Below are 26,134 nucleotides of genomic sequence, written 5' to 3'. Positions count from 1 at the left end.
GAACAAAGAGGTCTGCTTTGCTCCCAGCTGCTTAAGCAGAGCATGACCCTCAAGCACGTTTGAAAGGAACCATGTACCCATAGAGATGAGGTATCTGTAGATGTCTCAGGAGATGAGGGATGAACTGCAGAGGTCTGATGACACTGGTGGCAGGGGAGCCATCCCTCAGTATGACAGCATGCTCTGCGACTCCACTCCAAGCTGAGTAAGCCCACTGCAATGTGAAGGATCCCCTGGAGCAGCAATTCTATTAGATCAGGCCAACAAAACTATGCATTTGGATCAGAGATCTTAACAGGTAGAAGTCAGAAGAATGGGCTCTGGAATGATCAAGAGTTCTACTAAAAAGTGTAGAAGTTTCTTTGCTAATGCACATCGCTACCTTTATTCTTCATTTATGTGCAAAAGAGTATCCATACAGTTGAAAAATAATGAAATCAGCATGTTGCACTCAGCATAATACAGAGGAAAACAGAAGAAGCTTCACGACTCCCTGTGCATGACGCACTGAAAACTCACATCCTCCCTACAAACTGGTATTCTGAATTTTATGATAACCATTGCACTGTTTGCTTTGTAGTTTTACTTCCTGGGCAGAAGCAGAAGTCACTAAACAAAGTTGGTTTTTGTTTTGTTTTGTTTTGTTTTTGGGCTTTGCCTATGTCTTCTTTGTGAAATCTGTTCATGTTTTGACTCATATTTCCTTTACATATTCTGACACTTTTCGTTCTATGTATTGCAAATATCTTCAAATTTTTGGCTATTTCACTGTGTTCTTTTTTTTTAATTTTTTGATAAAATTAATGTTTGTCAAATTTATCAGTCTTTTCATTTTTCTGCATCTTATTTCAGAGGCCCTTGCTGTTCTGAGGTCACACTATATTACAGGTGCATTATCAAAGTTTTAACACATTGTCTTTCACCATTTGGGCCTTACTTACTAGAAGCTGACTTCTGTATATATTTTCCACACAGAAGTATCCAATGGCATTTTCTCCATGTGATTTTCTGTGTTGCCACCAAAATTATTAAGCCATCTCTCCCAGCCACTCACTTTCAGGGTTTGTTCTGCCAAGTAAGGTTTCCGTCATGCACTGGTTTTCTCTTTGCTGGGTCCTCTGCTAAGCTCTCTTTTCCGGTCCTGCTTTAGAAAACACCAATAACTGGAAGGGTAACATACCCCTCTTTTCTTCTTCAGGGGACCCTGCTTATTCCTCTGCTCACCCATATACATGTTGGAATTGGCTTAGGCTTCCATAAAAATACTCTGATGAGATTTATACTGGAACTGAACTGGATGTATATATTATAGACTGGGGAGACATGACATCTTTCGGTATTGTATTTTTTTTTTAATTATGGACATGATGTGTCTCTCCATGTATTTAGGTCTTTGTAGTGAAAGTGCTTGACAATAAGTTGTTTTTTTTTTTTTAATTGTAAGGCAAGCACCTGATGTTAAGCTTTTGATTGCTGAGGCATCTACTTCATGGCAGCCTTCTAGAACATACTGATAGCTACACAACTAAATAAAAAGCCAGGCCACCCCACCCATGATATTCCCCTTTTAGAAAGCCCAGTGTGACCTAGATAGCTGACCACTTGAGTGACCCCACTTTTCCCTTCCTGTGCCCTAATTCTTGCTCTTATGGTTTAAATTTGACAATAAAGAATGAACTTGCCAAACCCTAGGCACCCCAACCTAGACCCAAATAAAGGAAAACTCTGGTTCTGTGCTCCCTCTTTCCCTCTCTCTACCTGTGACCTTGCCATATGCCCCCAGGTGTGCTGTGTACCTTCTAGGACTTGTGAGTAATAAATGTTTTTTCAAAGTTCCCTGATGACTGTTGCTGAGATTAATCTTGCAATCATAATGAGAACCACAAGAGTTGGTCCCACTACAGCACTGGCTCCACTAAGAGAAATGTCTGTAGGGTTTCACTATGAGTAATATGGCCAGGAAAGTGCCCAGGCATCCTAAGTGATAGCATCACTATTGATAGGCTGAGGCCTACCCAAAAGTTTTCTATATTGAAATATTTTTAATAAGTTTGTATCATTCTCTATCTTTTTAAAAAAGTTTATTTATTTTGAGAGAGGGAGAGAGAGAGCACATGCATACATGCACAGGGGAGGGATAGAGAGAGAGAAGGAAAGAGAGAATCCCAAGCAGACTCCGTGCTATCAGGCAGAGCCCAACACAGAGCTCAAACTCATGAACCCAACCAGTCATGACCTGAGCCAAAATCAAGAGTTGGATGCTTAACTGACTGAGTCACACAGGCACCCCTCATTCTCTATCTTTTTGCTGGATGTCTCCCCCTAGATGTGTGATACTCAATATTCTTTTTCAGTAACCAGTGTACTCTGTCCTTGAGCAAAGGGCAAGTGATAAGCCAACTTACCAGAAAGTTGCTAAGCAAGGGTGGGGTCAGAACCATTAAAATGATTGATGACTCTGAGATTTATCTGCATACTAATGATTTGAAATGGAAGGAAATAGAGTAGACTCCATTATAACAGTTAGTGAAATATCATGGATGCTAGACTTCACTCACATTGCAGGTAAATGTTGAGTGGTATTCTTGCCTTTTTTTAAAATTAACATACCTTCATTTTCAAGTTTTAGGTAATATATAACTATATTTTTCACATTAAAGCTTCCCTGACACAAGTACATTCTGTTGTAATTTCCCTTCTCTCCTGGGGAGATGGGTGGCTCTCTCTCTCTGGAGAGATGAATGTGGGGGCTGATGATGCCTCTACCTTGGCAAGCTGCTTTCCAAATGTCTGGTCATAGGCACCACTGGGCATGTGCTAATAAGACTGTGAGGGCTCCCTACATTCTAAATAAATGACAGTGAGATTTCTATCTCCCTCCTACTTTGTAAATGTTATAGGACCCTGACTATTAAAGAGCTGTGGCACTCAGACATGGACTTAAGCAGAGCAGCCCTGCTGGATTCTGGTCAAGGCTGTGAGTGTGGAGCAGACAGTAGATGGTATGAGACTATATCCCCTGGCTTCTTACTGTCCCCAGACTGGCTCAGGAAGCTTCTGTTTCTATCGTCTTATACACCTGCTGTGTATCTTTTTCTCAGTTCATCCACCTCACAATGGGGAGAGCTGCTGCCTGTGAAGCTGGCCTCCCTCTGACTACAACTCTAGTGAGAAGGGCTACAGATGTCCCATTAACAACTCCTCATTCCATTTCCCAATCCATAGGGGAGATGTAAGTCTGACCTCTGGTCAAGAGAAGGGGACCCCCCCAACCCCTGGGAAATGTGAGTAGATCAGAAAATGTTAATCCTAAAGCTCAATAAGGGAACTCAAATCTCAAGGCAATAGGTTGGAGTGACCAGGGTCAGTTCTGAGAGTTAGGAACATCTGGGAACACAGACGTGTCTAAAAAGAGTACAGAACACAGGAAATAATGTTTCCCCCATGGAGCTGCTTACTTGGTGCCAAATCTGCTCAAGAAAGAACGGAAAGGAGGTGAAGAGCATATAAGAGGCAGGAGAGAGAGGACATCAGGACACATGGAGCATTCTGAAAAGTGGTAGAGGTCTAGAGGTGCAAGTGTCCTTTCTGGTGGCCTGGAGTTAGTCACAGATAGGAGTCCTGGGGTGGTGGAGGAGGCACTGAGGTGGGTGTGAAGACTGGTACAGGCCTATGGAAGGCACAGACCCCACCCCATCTGCTCTCTTGACTGCAGTGCTGGGAATTACTTTCTACAGTGGTATTGGAGATGGCATACAGTTGCAGATGGCTCTCCTTGAGCTCTGAGGCTAAGTGGCATATTGAGGAGGGAAGCACGTCTATGCTGCAGGGATCACTGGCTGGGCACAAGGCTAACTCTGATACATGCAGGCTTGTTGGGCATATAATCTCTCAGCCTCTTTCTCCATTTTTGGTGAGTGTGTGTGTGTATAATAATATTTATAATAAAGACCCAATAAAATAATAATTGTTAATTATATAAAAGTTACTTGAAATCACAAAGTGATATATGAGTGTATCTTATAAGGCAAACTAATAATTCATAACATCTTGCTTTTCAAACTGTTAGTATTAAATAGCCTATTGATATTGATAATGTTAATAGCATTAATAATAACAAGAGCCAGTGTGGCCTCTGTCATTTCAGTTCAGTATTGCTAAGTTCTTCTCTCTTCATCAAATTAAGGGTGAGAATAAATGACACTCATGTGCATTTCACCCTGGGTATTTAGCACTAAATTATTCTCTTTGTGTTAGCTGCATGGCATTCCATCTTTTAGCCATGCACAACAGTAAATGAGGCAATCAGTTTTGTTGTGCTATCATTTGTTACGAGTTAGAGCTCTAGAAACATAATACTCGCCTCCTGTCAACCATATATCAGCACAGCAAGGCAGGAAGGTTTTAAATACTTTTACTCTTAACTGACTTGGGAATTCATCACTGCTTTCTGAGTGGCTCCTTTTCCTGGGTTGACACTTTCTGTTTATCCAGGTCTAGCTTTGCAAATCCTGATTAGAAGGTAGAGATGTCACTTTTAACCCTTATTTATAAGGACTTTAAAAAGCAATGAGTGTTTGCTAAACTATTAAAGAAATATAGCAGTGTGACTCTGAGCTTCAACAGCCAATATATGCTCTAAACCTCTATTTCCCCATCTGTAAGTTAGGGAAAATAACTCCCATATCCTAGGGCCACTGCGAGGGCAAAGTATATTCATCAATGTTAGACATTTAGCATATTCCTAACACAGTAGGTTGCTTAATAAATATTAGGAACATACCCATATATTGGGAAGAATTTTGGTTTGTGTCAGATCCAAACTTCAAACTTTGAAAAGATCTTCAAACCTAAATTGACTTTTTAACTGTCAGTCAAAGCAAACCCAATGTGTGAAGACCATTGGTTAGCCTCATCTGATAGGTTGCATGGACACTTGGGAACCCAGGAACTGCCAATAACCAGACAGGACATCCATTTTACCTTGTGCATTCATTGCCTATGATGTTAGAAGAAATGCAGATTAGTATGTACCCAATGAGCCGAATTTTGGTAATTTGAAAACATACAGAATTTAAGTTCTCTGACAGCCATGTCCTCAGCCCTCCTCTCTCTTCTGAAATGGAAGGTGGCAATGAGCAGAATAACTGCCTAAGGAGACCTCACTAACCATCACCTGTATGACCTTCTGCAGGGTCCTCAACCTCCTTGAGCCTCAGTATTCTGTGCTGAAATCCAAGTCAACACTTGACCCATCAATTGCATAATTTATATTACAAACTTCATAAGATATAAATGTATGTAGATACATTATATCTAATGGCCTACTAGATACCCAATATCTCTGCTTTGAATTCAGTAGGTAAAAGTTACCTATGCCTTTTTCCTTGCCTAGAATCAATTGAGACATAAGGGTAGCTATCTGCAGATGGAGATGAGCAGATAACATTTCTGCCCTGTTACCAAAGAAATTACAGTGGATAGTTGAGGGTTGCTAATCAAATGGCCCATAACCACTCCACAATCCAGTCTGTAAAATTACGTATGGTCACTGTGCTGCCTGGTCTAACAGAGAGAGTCAAAAAGACTACACTGTCTGTGTCCATGGACTTAAACGGGAACCAATCAGGAAAGAAGGACTAAGGCCGGTCACCACCCAGCAGAAAAGACCCTCCCCTTGTGAAAAGGAGTGAGAAGCAGAGCAAAAGCCTAGAAGTAACATTAGGAAGAAATCCCTTCATGTAATTTCCCACCACTTCATAAACCAATCAGCTTTTTTAACTGAAACCAGCAGTTCCTTCCAATCACTTTCAATTTCCTTAGGGAAAATAGATTTCCAAAGTCACATAGTCTTAAAATCATGATGCCACCCTTGACTCATGTCCCCCTTTGATCCTGGATCACATCTGGCCAGCACCCTTGTCACATCTGGTCACCATGCTGTTCTCAACTCTCAGTGTCTCTAGTGCTTCAGGGCAATTCCTAGCTCTTGGTGTCACCTACCTAGTAGTGAGCCCAGCACATCCTCCCCTTGCTCCACAAACCTCTCCCACTCTGCCTACTACTTTTACACTTTCATATTTGAATGGTTATGCCATCCTGTCATTTGCCCAAAAGAGGTGTTCATCACCTCTATTAAGTGACCCCCAGTCATTTGTGCTTTGTCCTTATTTCTGTTACCCTCCTATTCAAATCCTTCCAGGTTCAGTTTAAAATATCATCCCCATAAAAAAATATATAAATAAAAATAAAATAAAATATCATCCCCATGATGAGTTTCCCCATCTGAATTCCAAGTGGCTTTTTCAGCTGTACAGGGTTATTTAACCTTATTATGTAACGTGTCCATTAACTCCTTGGGAGCAGAACTTATGCTTCTGTGATTCTCACTGCATCTAGCATGAGAACACACCCAGTGTAGCTGTTAAATAGTAATCACAGTTAACTAGTGCATCTAAGACACAACACAGACAGAACTTCAATGTGTTTCTCAGACCTCACAGACTAAAATGCGGATTAGACACTTTGAAACCTGTGTTCTAGATCACCTACACTCATGCTGAGTTGCTGGGCATGATGAATGCAGTTAACAGTGTCATAATTCCACATGTTTGAATGAACTAATAGCTTACTACAGTGAGATTTACCCTAATTTTGTGAAATTCTCTCCACTGGATGTTTACCAAACAGGCATCCGCATCTAATTTAGCATATATTTTCATGAATCCAGATGTTGTTTCATGACTTAATTTACTATTTAATGCATCATTCCACAAATAAAATAAACAAAAAATAAACTTTTTTTAATTCTTAAAAAATCTTGATTTAAGCACTTGCTTCCAAATATAAGCCATGCCATTATCTTTAAGGAATTTCTTTGTGGACTAGGAAAGATCCCTTTGTAAACTAGGGCTAATTTCAACATTTGTTTGAATTCTTGATAGTAGAGATAGCAATAACAGAAATGTCTGTTAATTCAGTCCTGCATTAGAGAAGCCAGAGCATGTGGCTCATTAGAATAATGACACCTATTTGCATTCCTTTGTCTCCTAATAGCAGAGAACTGTTGGATTGGGTAATTTGAAACTCATTATACTATCACATTTAGCCTCTGCACTGTGCTCAGATGCCCATGGAATGAGGGAACTACTTGGCCAAGCAGCTATTTTTAGTAAATCAAAAAGATGAAAGACAAGTAAGAGACACACTTAATTAAATAACATTTCTTCTGTTAAAATTATTATATCCTGAGCTGAAACCATATAAGCTGAGGAAAGGTAAAGTTTGTGCAGTTTTTCATCTCTTGGGCAACTGTATATACACATGATGTATGAAGAAAATCCTTTAAATCACTTTGAATCTGATAGCAATGATATTAAAATTTTTTTAACGTTTATTCATTTTTGAGACAGGGAGAGACAGAGCATGAATGGGGGAGGGTCAGAGAGAGAGGGAGACACAGAATCTGAAACAGGCTCCAGGCTCTGAGCTATCAGCACAGAGCCCAATGCAGGGCTCGAACTCAACGGACCCCGAGATCATGACCTGAGCTGAAGTCGGACACTTAACAGACTGAGCCACCCAGGTGCCCCTGATAGCAATGATATTAATAGCAGATATACAGAAACAATCAACATCTAAATCAAACCAATCTTCAAAATATCAGGCAGATAAAAAAAAATTTATCATGAGAGTTCAAAATCTCAAGAATGTTTATATTTATTTGGGGCTCTCTACTGAGTTCAAAATACACACACACACACACACACACACACACACACACAAACTGAGCCCATTTGGTATGACTGATTATAGAAGTGATGAGATCCTATCAGATGTGTATTTTATCACTGAATGTAATAAATGACTTAACTATAGTTGGTTGACTGTTGAATAGGAGATATTTTAGTGAAGAATGATTTAGAGGGTCACATATTTTCTTTAACCAAAATTTGCTCTTGTGCTGCCTATCCTGTAAACCATTGTCATTATATCCCATTAACTTGATCTTATTTAATTAATGATGCAAAAAATGACAATTTCACTTTTAGTGTCTTGCCTTTGATCAAATAAAGAGCATAATTTTCACATGCAAAGAGGGGTCTAATTTTACATTATACAACTCATTTTCCTCTTGGGGACATGAACAATTTATTTTCCTTCAGGGACATGAATCAGTGATTCCCAAATAAGATGCCTCAGGATCTTTTGAAGGTTTCGTCTCAAGCACTGATGTGCACAGCCTCCACATGGCAACATATTATTTAAATAAATCCTGGTGAAAGTCGCTTTCCATTATGCTGCTTCTCCCAAATAAATGTGTGTTGAATCTCTCCTTGGCATTTAAAGGTCATAGTTTGAAAAAAAAAATATTTCCATCCAACCCAACTTTTGGCTCATCACAATCATACACCTTTCCTAATCCCAAAAACCTGTTTGAAATGATAGAAGTAATACAAAAGGAAACCCCTGGAATCAAACAAACTTCCCCTGCCAGTAACAGCAAAGTGGTTGTTAGTAGTTGTTACTATTAACACCATGTAAAAGAGAACTCCCTGAAGCGCACTGGAGAGTGAACAAATAGAGGAAAAGACTGGAGGGAGTTGGCTCAGAGGAAGGGAATGCCTTTCTACTTAAAAAGCTTTGAGTCAGAGCTGTGAAGTGGCTAAAGCTTGGATGGATTCCTTTGGTCTTCCTGGCTCGAAGAACCAAAGGAAAAGTAGACTATCAGAACAGCACATCTGAAAAATGACACGCAAAATCCTAGAAAGGAAAGAGCCACAGAGAAGAAATCACAAATTTGATGTAATGGATGTATGTAAATTCTACCCAGATATGTATACTTACCCTGAATTATACATACATGGAGCATAATCCTACCAGCCCAACTAAGGTAGAAGAACCATCTGACATTTCATCTGTTGCCTACTATAGGAAAGACAGTGTTTGGAGTTTTCCTTTGGCCAAGTTAATTAACTAAAAAAGAAAAAAAAATGACACTCTAAATTTAACAGAATCCAGTCTCTGCAATACAACACTGAGATAGCCAGGAAAGAATTAAAAATATATATTAAATGTAAAAGAAACACAAAAAAGTGACCCAGACTCAAGAGAAAATACAATCAATATGGAATGCTCCTAAGAGGATTCAGATCCTGGATTTAGCATATAAGGATTTTAAAGCAGATTAAATGGCTATGCTTAAGAGTGTAAAGGAAAAAAATGTAATGGTTTGTAATGAAAAAATGTAATGAAAAACTAAGAGTAAGTCTTAGCAGAGACATTGAAATTATTTTGAAGAAACATATACAAACTCTAAAACTGACAAATACACTAAATAAAAATTTTTTGTATGAATTTAGCCACAGATTGAAATGACATAAGTCAGTGAACTTGAAGACAGAGTGATAAAAATTATCCAATATAAAGAATAAAGAGGGGTGCCTGGGTGGCTCAGTCAGTTAAGCATCCAACTCTTTTTTATAATATTTATTTTTCAGAGGTGGGGGAGGGGCAGAGAGAGACAGACAGACAAAGATTCTAAAGCAGGCTCCAGGCTCCGAGCTCTCAGCACAGAGCCAAGGCAGGGCTCAACTCATGAGCCCTGAGATCAGGACCTAAGCCAAAGTCAGACATTTAACCCACTGAGTCACCCAGGTTCCCCAAGTGTTCAACACTTGATTTTGACTGTGCTGTCAGCACAGAGCCTGCTTGGGATTCTTCCTCTCCCCCTACCCTGCTTGTGCTCTCTACCTCAAAATAAATAAATAAATAAATAAATAAACAAACAAACATTAAAAATTAATTAGATTAGACTCCAGATGGAAAAAGAAGGATGGGAGAGAAAAATATTAGAAGAGATAATGGCCAAAATTCCTCAAATTTGGTGAAAGACAAATTTAGAAATTCAAGAAGTTCAGTAAACCCTAGGAAATATAAATAATAATAAAAACACATGCAAGGGGACTTCTGCTTCCAGGAGAATGGAGATGTGTTTTCCCCTATTCCTCTCACTAAATATAACTAGAAAATCTGGATATGACATAAAATATAGGAAGAATCTGAAATGTAGAAAGAATAAGGCAGACAGGTCTTGGGATCTTGGTACTCAAGAGATGACCCAGTAGTGAGTTCTGTGGCTTTATTCTTACCTTATGCATCTCAGACTGGGAGCCCAAGAAGTTTAGCAAGACCTGGTGTTTCAGTTTGAGTACAAGGCAGGAAAAGGCCAGGGGCCCTGATTAAGGCAGTCAGGCAGGAGGAATTTCCCCATATCATTGGAAGGCCAAACATTTTGTTCTGTTCAAGACTTCAACTAGTTGAATGACATCCACCGCATTAGAAAAGGCAATCTGCTTCACTCAGACTATTAATTTAAATGTTAATCATTTCCAAAAACATCCTAACAGACATCCCCCAGAATAATGTTTGACCAAAAATCTGGGCATGTCATCGCCCAGTCAAGTTGACACACAAATTAACCTTCACAGAAGTGAAAAATACAATAACTGTAATAAAAAGTTCGATATATGAGTAAATAAAGAGGATGGAGGAAAGAAAGGATAGAGTTTGTAAACTCAAAGACAAAACAACAGAAATTAAATAACATGAGAAACAGGGAGAAAATAGGAGAAAATGAAAAGCCTCAAAACTTATGGGGATACAAGGGGTACAGGAGTACTGATGCATAGGGGCACTTGTACCCCAATGTGTATAGCAGCACTCTCAACAACAGCCAAATTATGGAAAGAGCCTAAATGTCCATCAACTGATGAATGGATAAAGAAATTGTGGTTTATATACACAATGGAATACTACGTGGCAATGAGAAAGAATGAAATATGGCCTTTTGTAGCAACGTGGGTGGAACTGGAGAGTGTGATGCTAAGTGAAATAAGCCATACAGAGAAAGACAGATACCATATGGTTTCACTCTTATGTGGATCCTGAGAAACTTAACAGAAACCCATGGGGGAGGGGAAGAAAAAAAAAAAAAAGAGGTTAGAGTGGGAGAGAGCCAAAGCATAAGAGACTGTTAAAAACTGAGAACAAACTGAGGGTTGATGGGGGGTGGGAGGGAGGGGTGGGTGGGTGATGGGTAATGAGGAGGGCACCTTTTGGGATGAGCACTTGGTGTTGTATGGAAACCAATTTGACAATAAATTTCACATATTAAAAAAATAAATAAATAAAGAAGAGTTAACACCTAAAAAAAAAAAAAACTTATGGGGATATATAAAAAAATCTAATATTCATGTCATTGGAATCAGGAAATGAGAAGAGAAAGATAATGGAGCAGAAAAAGTATTTAAAGAAATGATTGCTCAAACTTCTAAATTTCATAAAAATCTATAGATTCAAGAAGCTTAGCAAGGCCCAGGCAGAATAAACTCAAAGAAATCTACACCAATGCATAGTTAAATTTCTAAAAACTAAAGGCAAAGAAAATAATCTTGAAAGTAACCAGAGAAAAATGACATCCTACCTACAAGCAAAAAATGATTTGAATGGCATCAGATTTCTCATTAGAAAACAAGGAAGCAAGCATAAAAGAGCACATCTTTCAAGTGCCAAAAGAACTATCAGTACAGAATTCTATGAAACTATCCATCAGGTATGAAGGGAAAAATTAAACCTCTTCAAATGAAAAAAAAACAAAAAAAAAAAAACAAAGATAATTTATTGCCCCCAAAATACCTAAAGACAGTTTGCTAGTTATAAATAAGTTTTATTATAAAATATTTTGTTATTATTTTATTATAAAACAACTTAGTTATAAAGAAGAAATCTTGGAACAATTAGAATGAAAAAAGAACACAGTAAGTAAAAATATGAGCAAATACAATAGAATTTCCTTCTTGTCTTGGGTTTGTAAAATTAAGTATGATGGTTCAAGTAAAAATTCTAAAACTCTCTGATATGGTTCTATACGTATATAGACAACATCTTTAAGGCAACTGTATTTATAATTATGGGAAGGTAAGCACATGTAAACGGAGGTAAGGTTTATTTTTCATTTGATCTGGTTAAAGGAAGACACCAGTAGACTGTGATAAGTTATGTATATAGTTAACCCTTGAACAACATGGGTTTGAACGTCCAGCTCCACTAATACACAGATACATTTTTTTATAATTACAGCATAATACTGTGAATGTATTTTCTCTTCATCATGATTTTCTTAGTAATATTTTATTTCTCTGGCTTACTTTATTGTAAGAATATATTATATAATACCTATAATATACAAAATATGTGTTAATCGACTGTTTAGGTTATTGGTAAAGCTTCTCATCAACAGTAGGCTATTAGTAGTTAAGTTTTGGGGAGTCAAACTTATTGCTATGTAGTAGCAACTGTACTTCAAATTCTGAATTTTTCTCTTTTCCCAAGTTAGCAATATTTGTTCTGGGCTGTGGCAGTGAACCAAAGCTCCCAATCAATCATGTGATCACAAGGGTAAACAATTGATATATTTACAACAATTCTGTGCCCATGCAACCATTTGCATGTTTTTCATTTTTAGTACAGTATTTAATAAATTGCATGAGATAGTCAACACCTTATTGTTAAAACAGACTTTATGTTAGATGATTTAGTCCAACTGTCAGTTAATATAAATATTCTGAGTATATTTAAGGTAAACTAGGTTCAGCTATGATGTTCTGTAGATTAGGTATAATAAATACATTTTTGATTTACAATATTTTCAATTTATACTGGGTTTATCAGATGCAATCCCATCACAAGTTGAGGAAGAACTGTATAAAAATATTATAAGTCAAAATGTAATCATAATAAAACAACTAATCATAATTGTCCAGCTAACAAACAGGGAGACAGAAAAAGGAAAATAGAGAAATGAGAAAGATAAAGAACAAAAAACAAAAATAAATAAATAAAATGACAGTCTAACATATCAAAAGATACATTATATGTAAATGATGAAAATATACCAATTAAAAGACATAGATTGACCAAGTCATTAAAAAATATTACGTGGCTATATGATGTGTATAAGAAACTTATTTTAACATAATGATATATAAATGTTGAAGAGTAAAAATAAGAAAAATAAATACCACTCAAATATTATTCAAAAAGAAAGCAAAAGTATCTGTGTGGATATCAGACTGAGTTCAAAGCAAAGAAAATCACCAGAGACAGAAAGGGATATTATATAATGATAAATGGTCAAGCCACCAAAACATAACAAACTGATTGAACTAAAAGCAGAAAAATACAAATCCACATTTATATTTGGAGATTTCAATATCTCTTTCTCAAGAATTGGTGTAAAACAACTAGACAGGAAGTTGTAAACAGTCCTAACTAACGCAGTATTATAAGAAAAGGAAACAAAAGGTGAAAAGATTAAGAAAAAATAAACAAAACTATCTTTCTTTTGTTGTTGTTGTTTTTTTTAATCTGTACACCTTTATTTCCTTTTCATGCCTTATTTGCACAGGCTAGAATTTCCAGCACTATGTTGAGGTAAAAGTGGTAAAAGCAGACATCCTTGCCTTATTCTAACTCTTAGGAAACCATTTAGTCTTTTTTTACATTAATTGTAATGTTAATTACACGTTTGCATTGTGACTGTAGAAGTGTTTTATCAAATTCTGGGATGTCCCATCTATTACTAGTTTTCTGAGAATTTTTACCATGAATAGGTGTTAATATTGTCAAATGCTTTTCCTGCCTCAATTGATATTATTATCTTAGTTTTCTTCGTTATTATGTTAAAATAGTGGATTATATCTCAGCCTTGCATCCCTGGATTAAATTCTACTTGGTCTTGGTCATTGTGTATTATTCACTTTGTTGTTGAACCCAATGAACTAATACTTTGTTAAGAATTTCTTTGTGTCTCTATACATGAAGGATATTTGTCCAAAGTTTTGTCGTTTTTGCAGTATCTTTGGTTTTGGTGCCAAGGCAATCTGGCTTATATAAAGAAAACTACAAAACTCTGATGAAAGAAATCAAAATAGAGCTAAACAAATGGAGTTATTTCATGTTCATGAACACGAGGACTAAATTATGTCAAGATGTCAGTTTTTCCCTACTTGATCTGTAGATCCAATACAATCCCAATAAAAATCCCAGCAAGTTATTTTGTGGATATTGACAAACTGACTCTAAAGTTCATGTGGAGAGACAAAGGAATAACCAGTATAATACTGGAGAAGAGCAAAATCAGAGAACTGATACTACCCAACTTCAAGACTTACTGTAAAGCTACAGTACTCAAGACAGTGTGTATAGTATTGGCAAAAGAATAGGCAAATAGATCAATGGAACAGAACTGAAAGCTAACAAACAGACCCACACAGTCAACTGATCTTTGACAAAGGAGCAAAGGCAATACAGTGGATAAAAGATAGTCTTTTCAATAAATTGGTGTGGACATCCACATGCAAAGAAAAAAAATGAGTATCTAGACACAAACCTTATACTTTCACAAAAATTAACTCAAAACGGATCACAGACCTACATGTAAAATTCAAAACTATAAAACTCCTAGATGAAAACACAAAGAAAATCCAGATAACCTTAGTTTTTAGATATAACCTCAGAGATGTGATCCATTAAATAAATAATAAGCTGGACTTCATTAAATTAAAAATGTCTGCTATGTGGGGATAACTGGGTGGCTCAGTTGGTTAAACGTCCAATTTCGGCTCAGGTCATTATCTCACGGTTTGTGGGTTCGAGCCCCATGTCAGGCTCTGTACTGACAGCTCAGAGCTTGGAGCCTGCTTCAGATTCTGTGTCTCTCTCTTTGTCTGCCCTGCCCCCCCCCCCAACTCTGTCTCTGTCTGTCAAAAATAAATAAACACTGAAAGAAAAATTTAGTTAAAACAAAACAAAACAAAAAGTCTGTGTGAAAGATACTATCAAGAAAATGAGAAGATAACCTGTAGACTTGGAGAATATATTTGTGAAACACACAGCTGATAAAGAACTGGTACACAAAATATATAAAGAACTCTTAAAACTAAACAATAAGAAAATGAACAACCAGATTAAAAATGGGCAAAATCCCTGAGCAGACACCTCACCAAAGGAGATAAACAGATGGAAAATAAACATATGAAAAGATATTCAGTATCATATGTCACAAAGATATTGTAAATTAAAACAAGATACCATTAGACACCTATTAGAATGGATAAAATCCAGAATACTGATAACACCATATGCTGGTGAAGATGTGGAGCAAAAGGAACTCTCATTCTTTGTTGGTGGGAATGGCAATTTGTCAATTTCTTACACAGCTAACCATATGCACACTATATGATCCAGCATTGGTGCTTCTTGATATTTAACCAAAGGAGTTGAAAATGTATGTCCACACAAAAACCCGCACAGAGATGTTTTTATCAGCTTTCTTCATAATTGCCCAAACTTGGAAACAACCAAGATGTCCTTCAGTAGGTGAATGGAGAAATTATGGTACAAGCATACAATGGAATATTACTCAGCACTAAAAGGAAATTAGTTCTTCAGCCATGAAAAATATGGAGAAACCATAAATACATATTACTAACTAAAAGCAGCAATCTGACAAGGCTTTGTACTATGTATGAACATTCTGGAACTGTATGACATTCTGGAAAAGAAAAAAACTATGGATACAGTAAAAAGATCTGTTAGGGATTGAGGGAAGGGATGGTGAATCAGTGGAGTGCAAAGGATTCTAAGGGCAGTGAAATTACTCTATATGATAATATAATGTTGGAAACATTTATCAAAACCTATAGAATATATAACACCAAGTGAACCCTAACATAAACTATGGACCTTAATTAATAATAATGTAACAATGTTGGTTCATCAATTATTAAAAATGTAATACAATAGTACAAGTCTGCTGATTAATTTCCAGGAACACATTCTTCTGCTTTTAAAAATCAAAACTTAGCATAGCATGAGTACAAATGGATAGCATAAAGAAAGAAGGAAACAGTTTGGTTCTAACCCTGCCTCCCAACATCTCAGAAGGGAGGATGGGGCTGCAGGCACACTTTCAGGGACAGTGTCATCACTGCACTATCTGGAATGGCTGGAATGCAAAGGTGTTCACCTAATGAATAATTATTTGTTCAAGAAACACGTTTCCTAAAACGTGTACAGGGTGAGCAGTAAGGGTGAACAAGACAGTGTCATTGCTCTTATGGAATATTCTATTAAGAAGTGAAGATCATGGCTGGGTACTGGAAATTGAGTCATGAATGTTGGCTCCTTAGAGGATATGACCTGCAGTCTGAGAAGTAAAAATAAATGCCAGGAGCTCCTGGTGGCTCAGTCGGTTCAGCGTCCGACTTCAGCTCAGGTCATGATTCGTGGTTTGTGGGTTTGAGCCCCGCATCAGGCTCTGTGCTGACAGCTCAGAGCACGGAGCCTGCTTTGGATTCTGTGTCTCCTTTTCTCTCTGCCCCTTCCCTGCTTGTGCTCTGTGTCTCTCTCTCTCAAAAATAAATAAACATTAAAATTAAAAAAAAAAAAAAGAAAGAAAGAAAGAACTGCCAGGTGAGGGCCTGAAAACACTTCTCCAGGATATTTTTATGGTATGTGCCTCGACACATAATTCTCTGTTAGAGACAAGAAAACTAGTCTGTGAGGACAAAAGTATGAGGACTCCACAGCATTCCAGTCTTCTCAAGCAGACTGCCACCCATATTGTGTTTATTCACATATGGAACCCAAGTTCTGAATGAATGTGGAAATAACCCCAAAAGTATATCCGTGGTTCTTACTTGTGAAAATAACTTACAGCTGCCAAATTTCAGAGGGCAAGCATGGGCATCCATCGGGAAGTCCTCAAGTTGCATTGGGCATTCTGCAGAAATAGTCAAGCTGAAAAATAAGACATGAAGACTTTTTAAATGACTCACCAATTCTGGCTATTTACCGAGCAACCACCATGTTCCATAGAGCTATATTAAGTACTTCAGTCATAATTTTAATTACCATCTTTTATGAAATTGTCTGCCTGACCCACCAAATTATATAGGTTTGCATTGAAGATGGATATCATTTAAAAATATGGATTAAATAAAATCTAGTCAGTTCTGTGGCTTTGTGTGTCTATACATACATTACCACTTGTAAAGTAATTCCAGATGCCTTTAAAAATGATTTATTGTTTGTTTCCCATTCCTAACTCAGAAAAATCAAAACATTTCCTTGGACAAGGTTGAAATATATGTATTTTATAAAATAGTTTATAAGCTCAAGAAATATAAATGTATAATAAATTCTCAGTCCAAATTCTGACCAGAAGCTGGTTACAATTATTGTGTACTGGACTGATAACATGAAACAGAGTAGGTGAATTGTGTCATGACAGCAATCTTCTGGTACAACCTAATTGTTTTTAACCCATGTCTGGTCTTGCAGATAGTAATACTACTGCCTGCTACGACTGCCACCAATACTCAAACAGCAATGGACATCATATCTACCAGTTGTATGTCAGGCACTGTGATAGGTGCCTTACCTGCATTAACACATCTAATCAGAGTAGCATTATGAGATTTGTTGCTATTAACATCCAAGTTTACGAGAAAGGAAAGTGATGCATAGATATTAAAAGATCAGGACAAGTATGCAGAGCTATGAAGTCAGGGAGTAATGATTTAAGCCCAAGCCTCTGACTGAAGTGGCTTCCTGACAGCACATCCACCACACACTAAGTGGGAATGGGTTCTGTACAATTCCAAAATTGCCATATTGTTGTGCTTTTATTTCCCTACAGACTTTACTAATTAGATAGTGAATCTAAATTTCATTAATGAGTTAATCTTGTTTCTTAAATTCCTTCTTCTGCTATTTAAAACAAAATTAAATTATATAGAATGAAATCAAAATATAAAATATTCACCTTTAAACAGATGTTATAGTTATATTTTTAGACAAATAATAATTCAAGATATTAGCACCATTGGTCCTTCCCTCTTATATTGAGTCCAGATCTTGCCTTTGTGCCCAGAGTGAGAATAAAAATGTAAAAACATTCATTTTTACCTTCACTACTTCCTCCTGTTAAAACAGATTAGCCTTCTGCTCTGAGTACCTAATTCATAGTTAATGATTACAGACAAAGAAGTCAATGTATGTATACTGTGAATGAGACAAATTTATGTGTTAGTGCAAGAAAGGTCTGTGCTGATGAAAGAGAAGAAATCCTCTGCTGTCTCTGGTTTGAGGGGCCATTCCCCCAAAGATGGAGTGACTTTTAGATGGTATAAGTGCACATAGATGAGAACACATCATCAAAGTATGACATGCAGGCAGGGAGATAGTATTTAAAATGATATGTGGTATATGTTCATAGAAGGATATGGAAATATACAAAATAATTTTAAAGGAGAAAACTACAAGTAGGTATCATTTCACTTGTAATTTCACTTGGTAAATTTTTTCTACATATTAAAAAAAACTTTTTTAAGTTTATTTATTTATTTTGAGGGGGGCGTAGGAGGGGCAGAGAGAGAGGGAGGTAGAAAATTCCAAGCAGGCTCCATGCTGTCAGTGCAGAGCCCAATGTGGGGCTCGAACTCACAAATAGTGAGATCATGACCTGAGCTGAAGTCAGATGCTTAACCTACTGAGCCATTCAGGTGCCCCTGTACAGATAATTTTGACATGTACATGTATTTTCTTTCATTCTTGTCTTTTGTATGTCTAACATTAGAACAGGATATTTCCCACATGAAAATCTCTACATAATGATTACTTTGAAAGATGAACTATATAATTATAGGATGCAGATGTCTGGACTATATGTATGTGTGTACATATAGAATATATAACTAGATATATTATACACATATAACATATATACAAATATACATATATAATATATTTCATACTATGCGTATATAATATATATTTCATATACACATACATATGTGTATGTATAACATATATACATATATACGCATATATTTCATATTAAATCAATTATGTATAATAATAAATAATATAATAATGTATATATATTAAACTAACTAGCTTTTGTTAGACTTTTAAATTGTTTTACATGATAAGTAAACTGCAATGGACTTCTTCAAGCATAAACTATGTATAAGGACTATTATTAGAGACTATGAAGTGGATAAGGTAAGTATTTACTTACTAGAATTAAGAAAATTATGACCTAAAAATCAGAGCCTGTGAGGAAAGCCTTCAGTCAGCACAAAAGAAAATAATGTTAACTTCATTTGGCTTTTAGTGAATTTAAGAAATTTTTAAGGTAAAGCAAATAGAGGGACAGAGAACTTAAATGAGTCAAATATGTTTTAGAGAATAAATTCACACTGAACTCAGAAAATCTAGAATTTTCTTCAGAAGCAAATTTTTTAGTAAGAAAATAGAAAGTGTATATAAAGCTACAATGCCAGGTTCAAAGCAATGAATGCAAAAATAAGCACAAGAAATAACAGTGCTGTAGGAGCTTGGAGAACAGCTTTGATTTGGAGATTCTGTGCTGGTCTACAGCCTCTGTTCAAATAGTTTAGGTGTAAAGAAGACCCTGGGCTCAGATAGTTGGGGTAGTGTGGAGTGGAGTGGAAGTGGGGATGCTTCAGGTGATCCTGGCCATCCTAGCCCAGCCACAGGTACTACAGACTTGAACCAGCAGATCCAGTTCTGCAGTCTTCAAGTTGCCCCCTACACATACAATATTGACAACTTTATGGTCCCACTCCCATCATCAGGCTGATGTGGAGATGGTCTCTCCAGGGCAGAATCTTCCCTCTATATACTGCCACGTCTGCCAGCTCACATAACTGAGAAATAAAGAAACACTTTATTGCCCACTGGGTCTGGAGGCTGACTTGAAGCCAGATCTGTTGGTTTTTTGACAGTGTGGTGAATCAGAGTTAATTTCTCTTCCTTCTGTGCTTTGTGGTGGTACTTTGTTTCTATGTCAATGGCCACTGGAGGCACCACCACCTGGCATTTCTATTGTTTGCTCCTACTTCTCAGAGAAGATCCCCTCAGAGAGACCTGACCTCCCACCTTGGAAACACTGCTTACTCCTGGATTTTTCCCTTCTCCTCATGTCTTCCTTCATTCTTGGCCAATACCCTGTGTTTATGAGGTATGAGAAGCCTTTCCTTTTGCCATAGTGGTCTCAACTCTTACTAAAGACAGCATGCATCTTCTGTCCTGCTTTATTCTGGTTCCTTGGTCCTGAGAGCTGCCTACCTTCTGAAAACCACTGCACTGACATTTAAAGATGATAAGGATTGTACACCAAGGAGTCTGCTTTCAGCATATAGCTGGAAAAGTGGAGGATGTAGTGATGGTGGGCAGAGACATGTGGACAGAATTTAGCTGAGTCTAAAAAGAAGAATATGTTAAAGAAGAAATAATCCCAGTAAAAAATATAAAAATAAAAAAATATAAAAATAAAAAAATATATAAAAAAGATGATAAGGATTGTACACCAAGGAGTCTGCTTTCAGCATATAGCTGGAAAAATGGAGGGTGTAGTGATGGTGGGCAGAGACATGTGGACAGAATTTAGCTGAATCTAAAAAGAAGAATATGTTAAAGAAGAAATAATTCCAGTAAAAAATTAAAAAAATAAAAAATATATAAAAAGATAGTAATTCTACAATTCCTATCTCAATAAATGCTATCATTAAAGCATCATGGATTGTTCCCCCATTTTAACAGACTTCCTTAGGATTAGAGTTCCAAACACTGGAAAAATATATGATAGTGTCTTTCTTCTAAAGGATGAACACATTATTCAGCTAAATCCCCTAAGTAAATGTTTCAGCCTCAGTAGGGGAACAACATTTAAATTTTTTATCCCTTTAAACATTTCAAAAATGGCCTATGCTTTCATAATACAAAAAAATATATATCTCTAGGTAAGAGCAAGCCTTCCATTGATGGGGTCTCTGAAATATAGAGTACCTTGATGTATAACCAACCTCCTTCATATAGAATTGAGATCAAAGCACTCTATGGAATAATGGATTGTCCTAGCTCAAAGGAGTCATACAGACTACCTACCAGAAACCTTCACTTTTCAGTTGAAGGAAATGAAGCCCAAAAGATTAAGAAATATGCCTTACAGAAAAAACTTCTCTAAACTACTGGTGGATCCAAAAATCCAGCATTTCCACACTCTTGCCCCAGAGGTCAAATTTCTATTTTGCTCCTAATCTCTGTTAAGACATTCAAGCATTAACTTATTGAAGCAAGCATCCCAATTTTCAACAACATTTTAATTTTAGGGTCAAGAAAGGACATTTTGTGAGTTAAAATATTTGCTTCAACTTGGATTTATATCATCCTAATCAAGGGTTTAGGGTCCTAAACTCACTAAAGAATTCTCTGCTTGACCAGGGGCAGGTCACGGTGGAGAGAACTTTAAATGGTTAAAACAGTGAAATTCTAGAGTTAATGGCTTTGCCATTAACTAACTGTTTTACCTTTGTAAAACTGCCTAACTTCTCTTGTCCAGTCTTCCCATTTGAAAAAGACACATAATAACAGTTGTTTTTATTCTCTGAGAAAAAAAGTTAAGTGTGAAAAGGAGGTTAGTCTCTAGCTTCCCACCCAATATTCTCTTCAGATTTGAGCGTTTTCATTTATATGAAAACAATGCATCAGTGCAGAAGATGTGGTGGTGGTAGGCAGAAAAATGGTCCTACAAAGATGCCCATGTCCTTACCCCTCAAACCCCCAAACCTATAGATACATTACTTTAAATGGCAAAGGAACTTTGCAGATATATTAAATTAAGGCCCTTGCAACAGGGGAGAATATCCTGGTTTATCCATATAGGCCCAGTATAATCACAAGGGTTATTTTGAGAGGGAGGCAGGAGTATCAGGAGATGTGATGTGAAAAGGAGATGTGATGGCAGAAGCAGAGGTCAAAGTCTGTGGCCATGAACTCAGGAATGCAGGTGGCTTCTAGAAGCTGGAAGAGGCAAAGAACAGATTCTCGCCTAGAGAAATCAGAAAGAATGCAATCCTACCTATAACTTGTTTTAACCTTGTAAGACCCTTTTGGACTTCTGACTTCCAGAACTATCAGGAAATGAATTACTTGTGTTTTAGCCAGTAAATTTGTGATAATTTGTTACAGCATCAATAGGAAAATAATGCAAAGTTTTGTACTTATAAGTGAGGTACTATTGTAACAAATACCTAAAAGTGTGAAAATAAGTTTGGAATTGGGCAGTAGGCAGATGCTGAAATTCATATAGAGATTTACAATACATAAAACTTTCCTTCCTTGAACAGATTGTTAATTGAAACATGGATGTTAATTATTCTGTGCTGAAGACCTGCAAGGAAGTGAGGTGCATGGCAGAGAAAACTGACAATACATGGTCATAAAGACACTGTTGATAGGAATATGGGCATCAAAGATCTTGCAGACAAAGGCTCAAAAGGAAATGAGGAACATGTTATTGGAAACTAACTGGAAGAAATGAAATCTTTCTTATATAGTGACAGAAAACTTAGCTGATTTATATTTACAATTATGTGGAAAGCAAAACTTACAAGCAATTGTAGTAGGCTAAATAATGACCCCCAAAGATATCATATCCTAATTCTGGGAAGCTGTAAACACTATCTTACATGGAAAAAAGGTCTTTGTAGATGTGATGTAAGTTAAGGGTCCAGAGATGGGGAGATTATCCAGGTGGCACTAAATGCAGTCACAAGGATTCTTACACGAGAAAAGTAAAAGTAGATTACAACATACATAGAAAAATATAGGTGATGCATGAAAGCAGAGGGTGGTTTAAAGATGCTCTTTGCTTCTGGCTTTGAAGATGTAGGAAGATGCCCTGAGACAAGGAATGCAAGGTATGCAGCTCTACAAACTAGAAAAGGCAAGAAAATGGATTCTTCCCTAGAACCTCTAGAGGAAATATGGCCCTGATTTTGCCCTTTGACACAGATTTCAGATTTATGGCCTCCAGAAGCATAAAAGAATAAATGTGTGCTGTTTTAATCCACCAAGTTAGTGGTAATTTATTACAGCAGTCATAGGAGACTGATACAATGATGAATTTGGATATTTAGATGAAATTTCCAAGCAAAGTGTTGAAGTGTGTCTTGTTTTCTTCCTCTTGCTTATAGTAAAACATGAGAAGGAAAAGATAGGTTGAGGGAAGAACTGCCAACAAAAAGGGGACCAGGACTTGATGATTTGGGAAATTCTCAGATTATCTGGGTTGTAAAAGATGCTATAATTAGGAGATTCACTATCAGGAAAGAATGCTCTTAAAATAAAGACTAGGGTGTGGCTGGGCGACCTTTTGCTAAAGCCTCAAGTGTCAAAAGGTCAGAGTATGCAGTCACACAGTAGGCTCTTTGAGATTAGGTGTGTGACTCCTGAGTCCCCTTAATCATGTAAACAAAAGCCAGGAATAAAGACTAGATTATTAACGAAAGATTTATGTAGGAACCTCTTATCTAATGGTGTGAATTCTTGAGACACACATAGGAAACACACAAGACTTCTGAGAATTTTATACCAGCAGAAACACTGCCAATTTGTACTGAAAAGGACAGAGAGAGGGAATAGTGCTTCATTTTTTCCTGACATTTTCTCCTCTTTCAAATGGGAATATCTGTAATTGTTATACGCCTGTCCAGCCATTTGATCTTGGGAACAGAAACTTGTTTCTTGAGTTCCACAAATTCATAGATGGGAAGGAATTGCACTCAGAGTAGATCATACCCAGATCCTCTTGTATAGCTGATTAGATAACTCAGATAATGAGGTTTGGAACTTTTGAACTGGCAAGATTTGGGTGAGATTATGGACTTTAATTTAACAGCTGTAACGAGTTTGGAATTTTGGAGATATTGGGATGGGGTTAATTATTTTGCATGTCAGACATACACATGAGTTTTGAAGGGGACCAGAACACAGATTGTGGTAGGCAAAATAATAACCCCTTCAAAGGTGGTCATGTCCTAATCCTTCCTACCTACCATAGCCAAAGGAACTTTTCAAATGGATGGTATTAAAGCTTTTGAGATGGGGAGATTATCCTGGGTAATCCAGGTGAGCCCAATGTAATCACAGGACTACTTATAAGAAAGAAACAGAATCAGAATCAGAGAAAGATGTGATTATGGAAGGAGTGATGGGCCATGGGCCAAGGAAGGCACACATCTTCTAGAAGCTGGAAAAGGAAAAATATATTCTTTCCTAGAGAATCTGAAAGAAACACAGTCTTGCCAAAAGCTTGATTTTAGCCATGAAAAAACTGTTTTATACTTTTGGTATCCAGAGCAGTGAATAATAAATATAAATTGCCTTAAGGCATTATATTTGTGGTAATTTGTTACAGTGGCAATAGGAAATAAATATAGTAGTCTCCCCCTCACCAAATAAATAGTATTACTAATCAAATAACCAGTTGTTAGTGTGCTGAACAGCAACCCCATGCATATTTTGTTTTTTAAAAAACTTTATTTTGAGAGAGAGAGAGAAAGAGAGAGAGAGAGAACCCATGCAAGCAGGGGAGGGGCAGAGAGAGAGGGAGATAGAGAATCCCAAGCAGTCTCCACCCTGTCAGCGCAGAGCCTGACACAGGGCTCAGTCTCCCAAACTGTGAGATCATGACCTCAGCTGAAATTAAGAGTCAGATGCTTACCAACTAAGCCACCCTGGCACCCTCCCATGTATATATTAAAACCATTTTCCAATGTTAAAAAAGAAATTTGGTAATATTAGCCAATATATAAACATCTCACAAAGTGCTTGCTACAATGAAAACTCAGACCTTGACAATGAAATAGCATTTCATGCAAAATGTCCTGGCTTGGTCAGTTTTTGAACTGTACACCATGTACATGAGTTATATTCACTCAGTGGAAACATAACCTCTCTAGAAAGATGTTACAGTGACTCTCAGGCAATATATGAAATTCATTTTGGGACTCTTAGAATTAAATAGTTCTAATGATTGGTGTCATGGGAAAGAAATAAGGCGCAAATTGGTCGTTACACTTTTCTAGCCCAGTGAGTCTTTGTAAAGAACAGATGAATGTTTACTGTAGATAACTTTATATTTACAATAGCTGTTCCCTTATGAAAGGCTTCAGGGTTTGGAGATGGAGCAAAGATAATGCTACTCACCTGGCATTCCTGCTGGCAGCATCTTTACATCTTGTACTATAGCCTCATCGTGCTGCCTCTGGTGTGGGGCTGTGAGGGACCCTTTAACCCTTTAGTAGGGATGCTGCTAGAGAGTTCTTCCTGTTCTATAGCTAAGTTACATCCTCAAAGTTGATGGAACTGTATATTTACACTGCATGTGAGAAGCATCTTTTCTGCTTTTCTGTGAGGGGGTGTCTGAAAGGAAGCCCAGCTCTGAGGAGTATATATGCCTCCTCTTCCTATATTTGACTCACCTCTAGATTAGCAAATGAAGAGAGGTCTGTTCATGCATTCAATTACAGAAAATTGATATTTTTATTAATACAAATATGTATATATAGTATATATATAATTATAAGTTATATACATTTAATAAGTCACTAGTGATAGGAATACAGATAGCGCTATTTCTCCTTCAGAAATTTTCCTTTGATATCTTCCTGATGCCAAAACCCTGTCCCACTAGAGCTTTGTCCGATGTATGCCTGCCTTCAAAAAAAAAAAAAAAACTGCAAATTTTTCATCAAATAAAAGAATGCAAGAAAACACTGGTCTTCTTATAAACAATCACTACTAACATGATGCACCATGCATACTGTTGGTTAGTTAGGAATTACCAGTTCTTGGGAACCTAGCCACAATTTACAGTAATGTGTTGAGGAAAAAGGTATTCTTTGTTTTTCCCCCCTTCAGCACATTTTATTAACAAAGCTTAACGTTATGCCAGTTGGCAAAAGAGAAATGTTTACAGGATCCATCTCTCCTACCAGGGCAGGCAACAAAGTGTGTTTTTGGAGTGGAGAGGCAGGACATTCTTAACTGACATATTGGTATCTTCCACTTTCCTTCCTTTTTAAAAAATAATTTATATATTTAAATTCAAATTAGTTAACATATTAACATACAGTGTGGTATTGGTTTCAGGAGTAGAGCCCAGTGATTCTTCACTTACATATGACACCCAGAGTTC

The 26,134-nt window shown here is 37.0% G+C and overlaps 1 protein-coding gene across 1 annotated transcript in view; it reads right to left on the bottom strand.

Annotated features, from left to right (window-relative positions):
• Positions 1-26,134, bottom strand: part of GABRA5 (gamma-aminobutyric acid type A receptor subunit alpha5) — an 82,802-nt gene that overhangs the window by 14,099 nt on the left and 42,569 nt on the right. Inside the window, exon 7 of the mRNA XM_015545123.2 lies at positions 16,781-16,863. Coding sequence (XP_015400609.1) covers positions 16,781-16,863 — 83 coding nt within the window. The remainder of the gene's footprint in view (positions 1-16,780; positions 16,864-26,134) is intronic.

This window comes from Panthera tigris, chromosome B3 (assembly GCF_018350195.1).
Source record: "Panthera tigris isolate Pti1 chromosome B3, P.tigris_Pti1_mat1.1, whole genome shotgun sequence".
Classification (NCBI taxonomy): Eukaryota; Metazoa; Chordata; class Mammalia; order Carnivora; family Felidae; genus Panthera; species Panthera tigris.
This window is presented reverse-complemented; position numbering and strand designations above follow the sequence as displayed.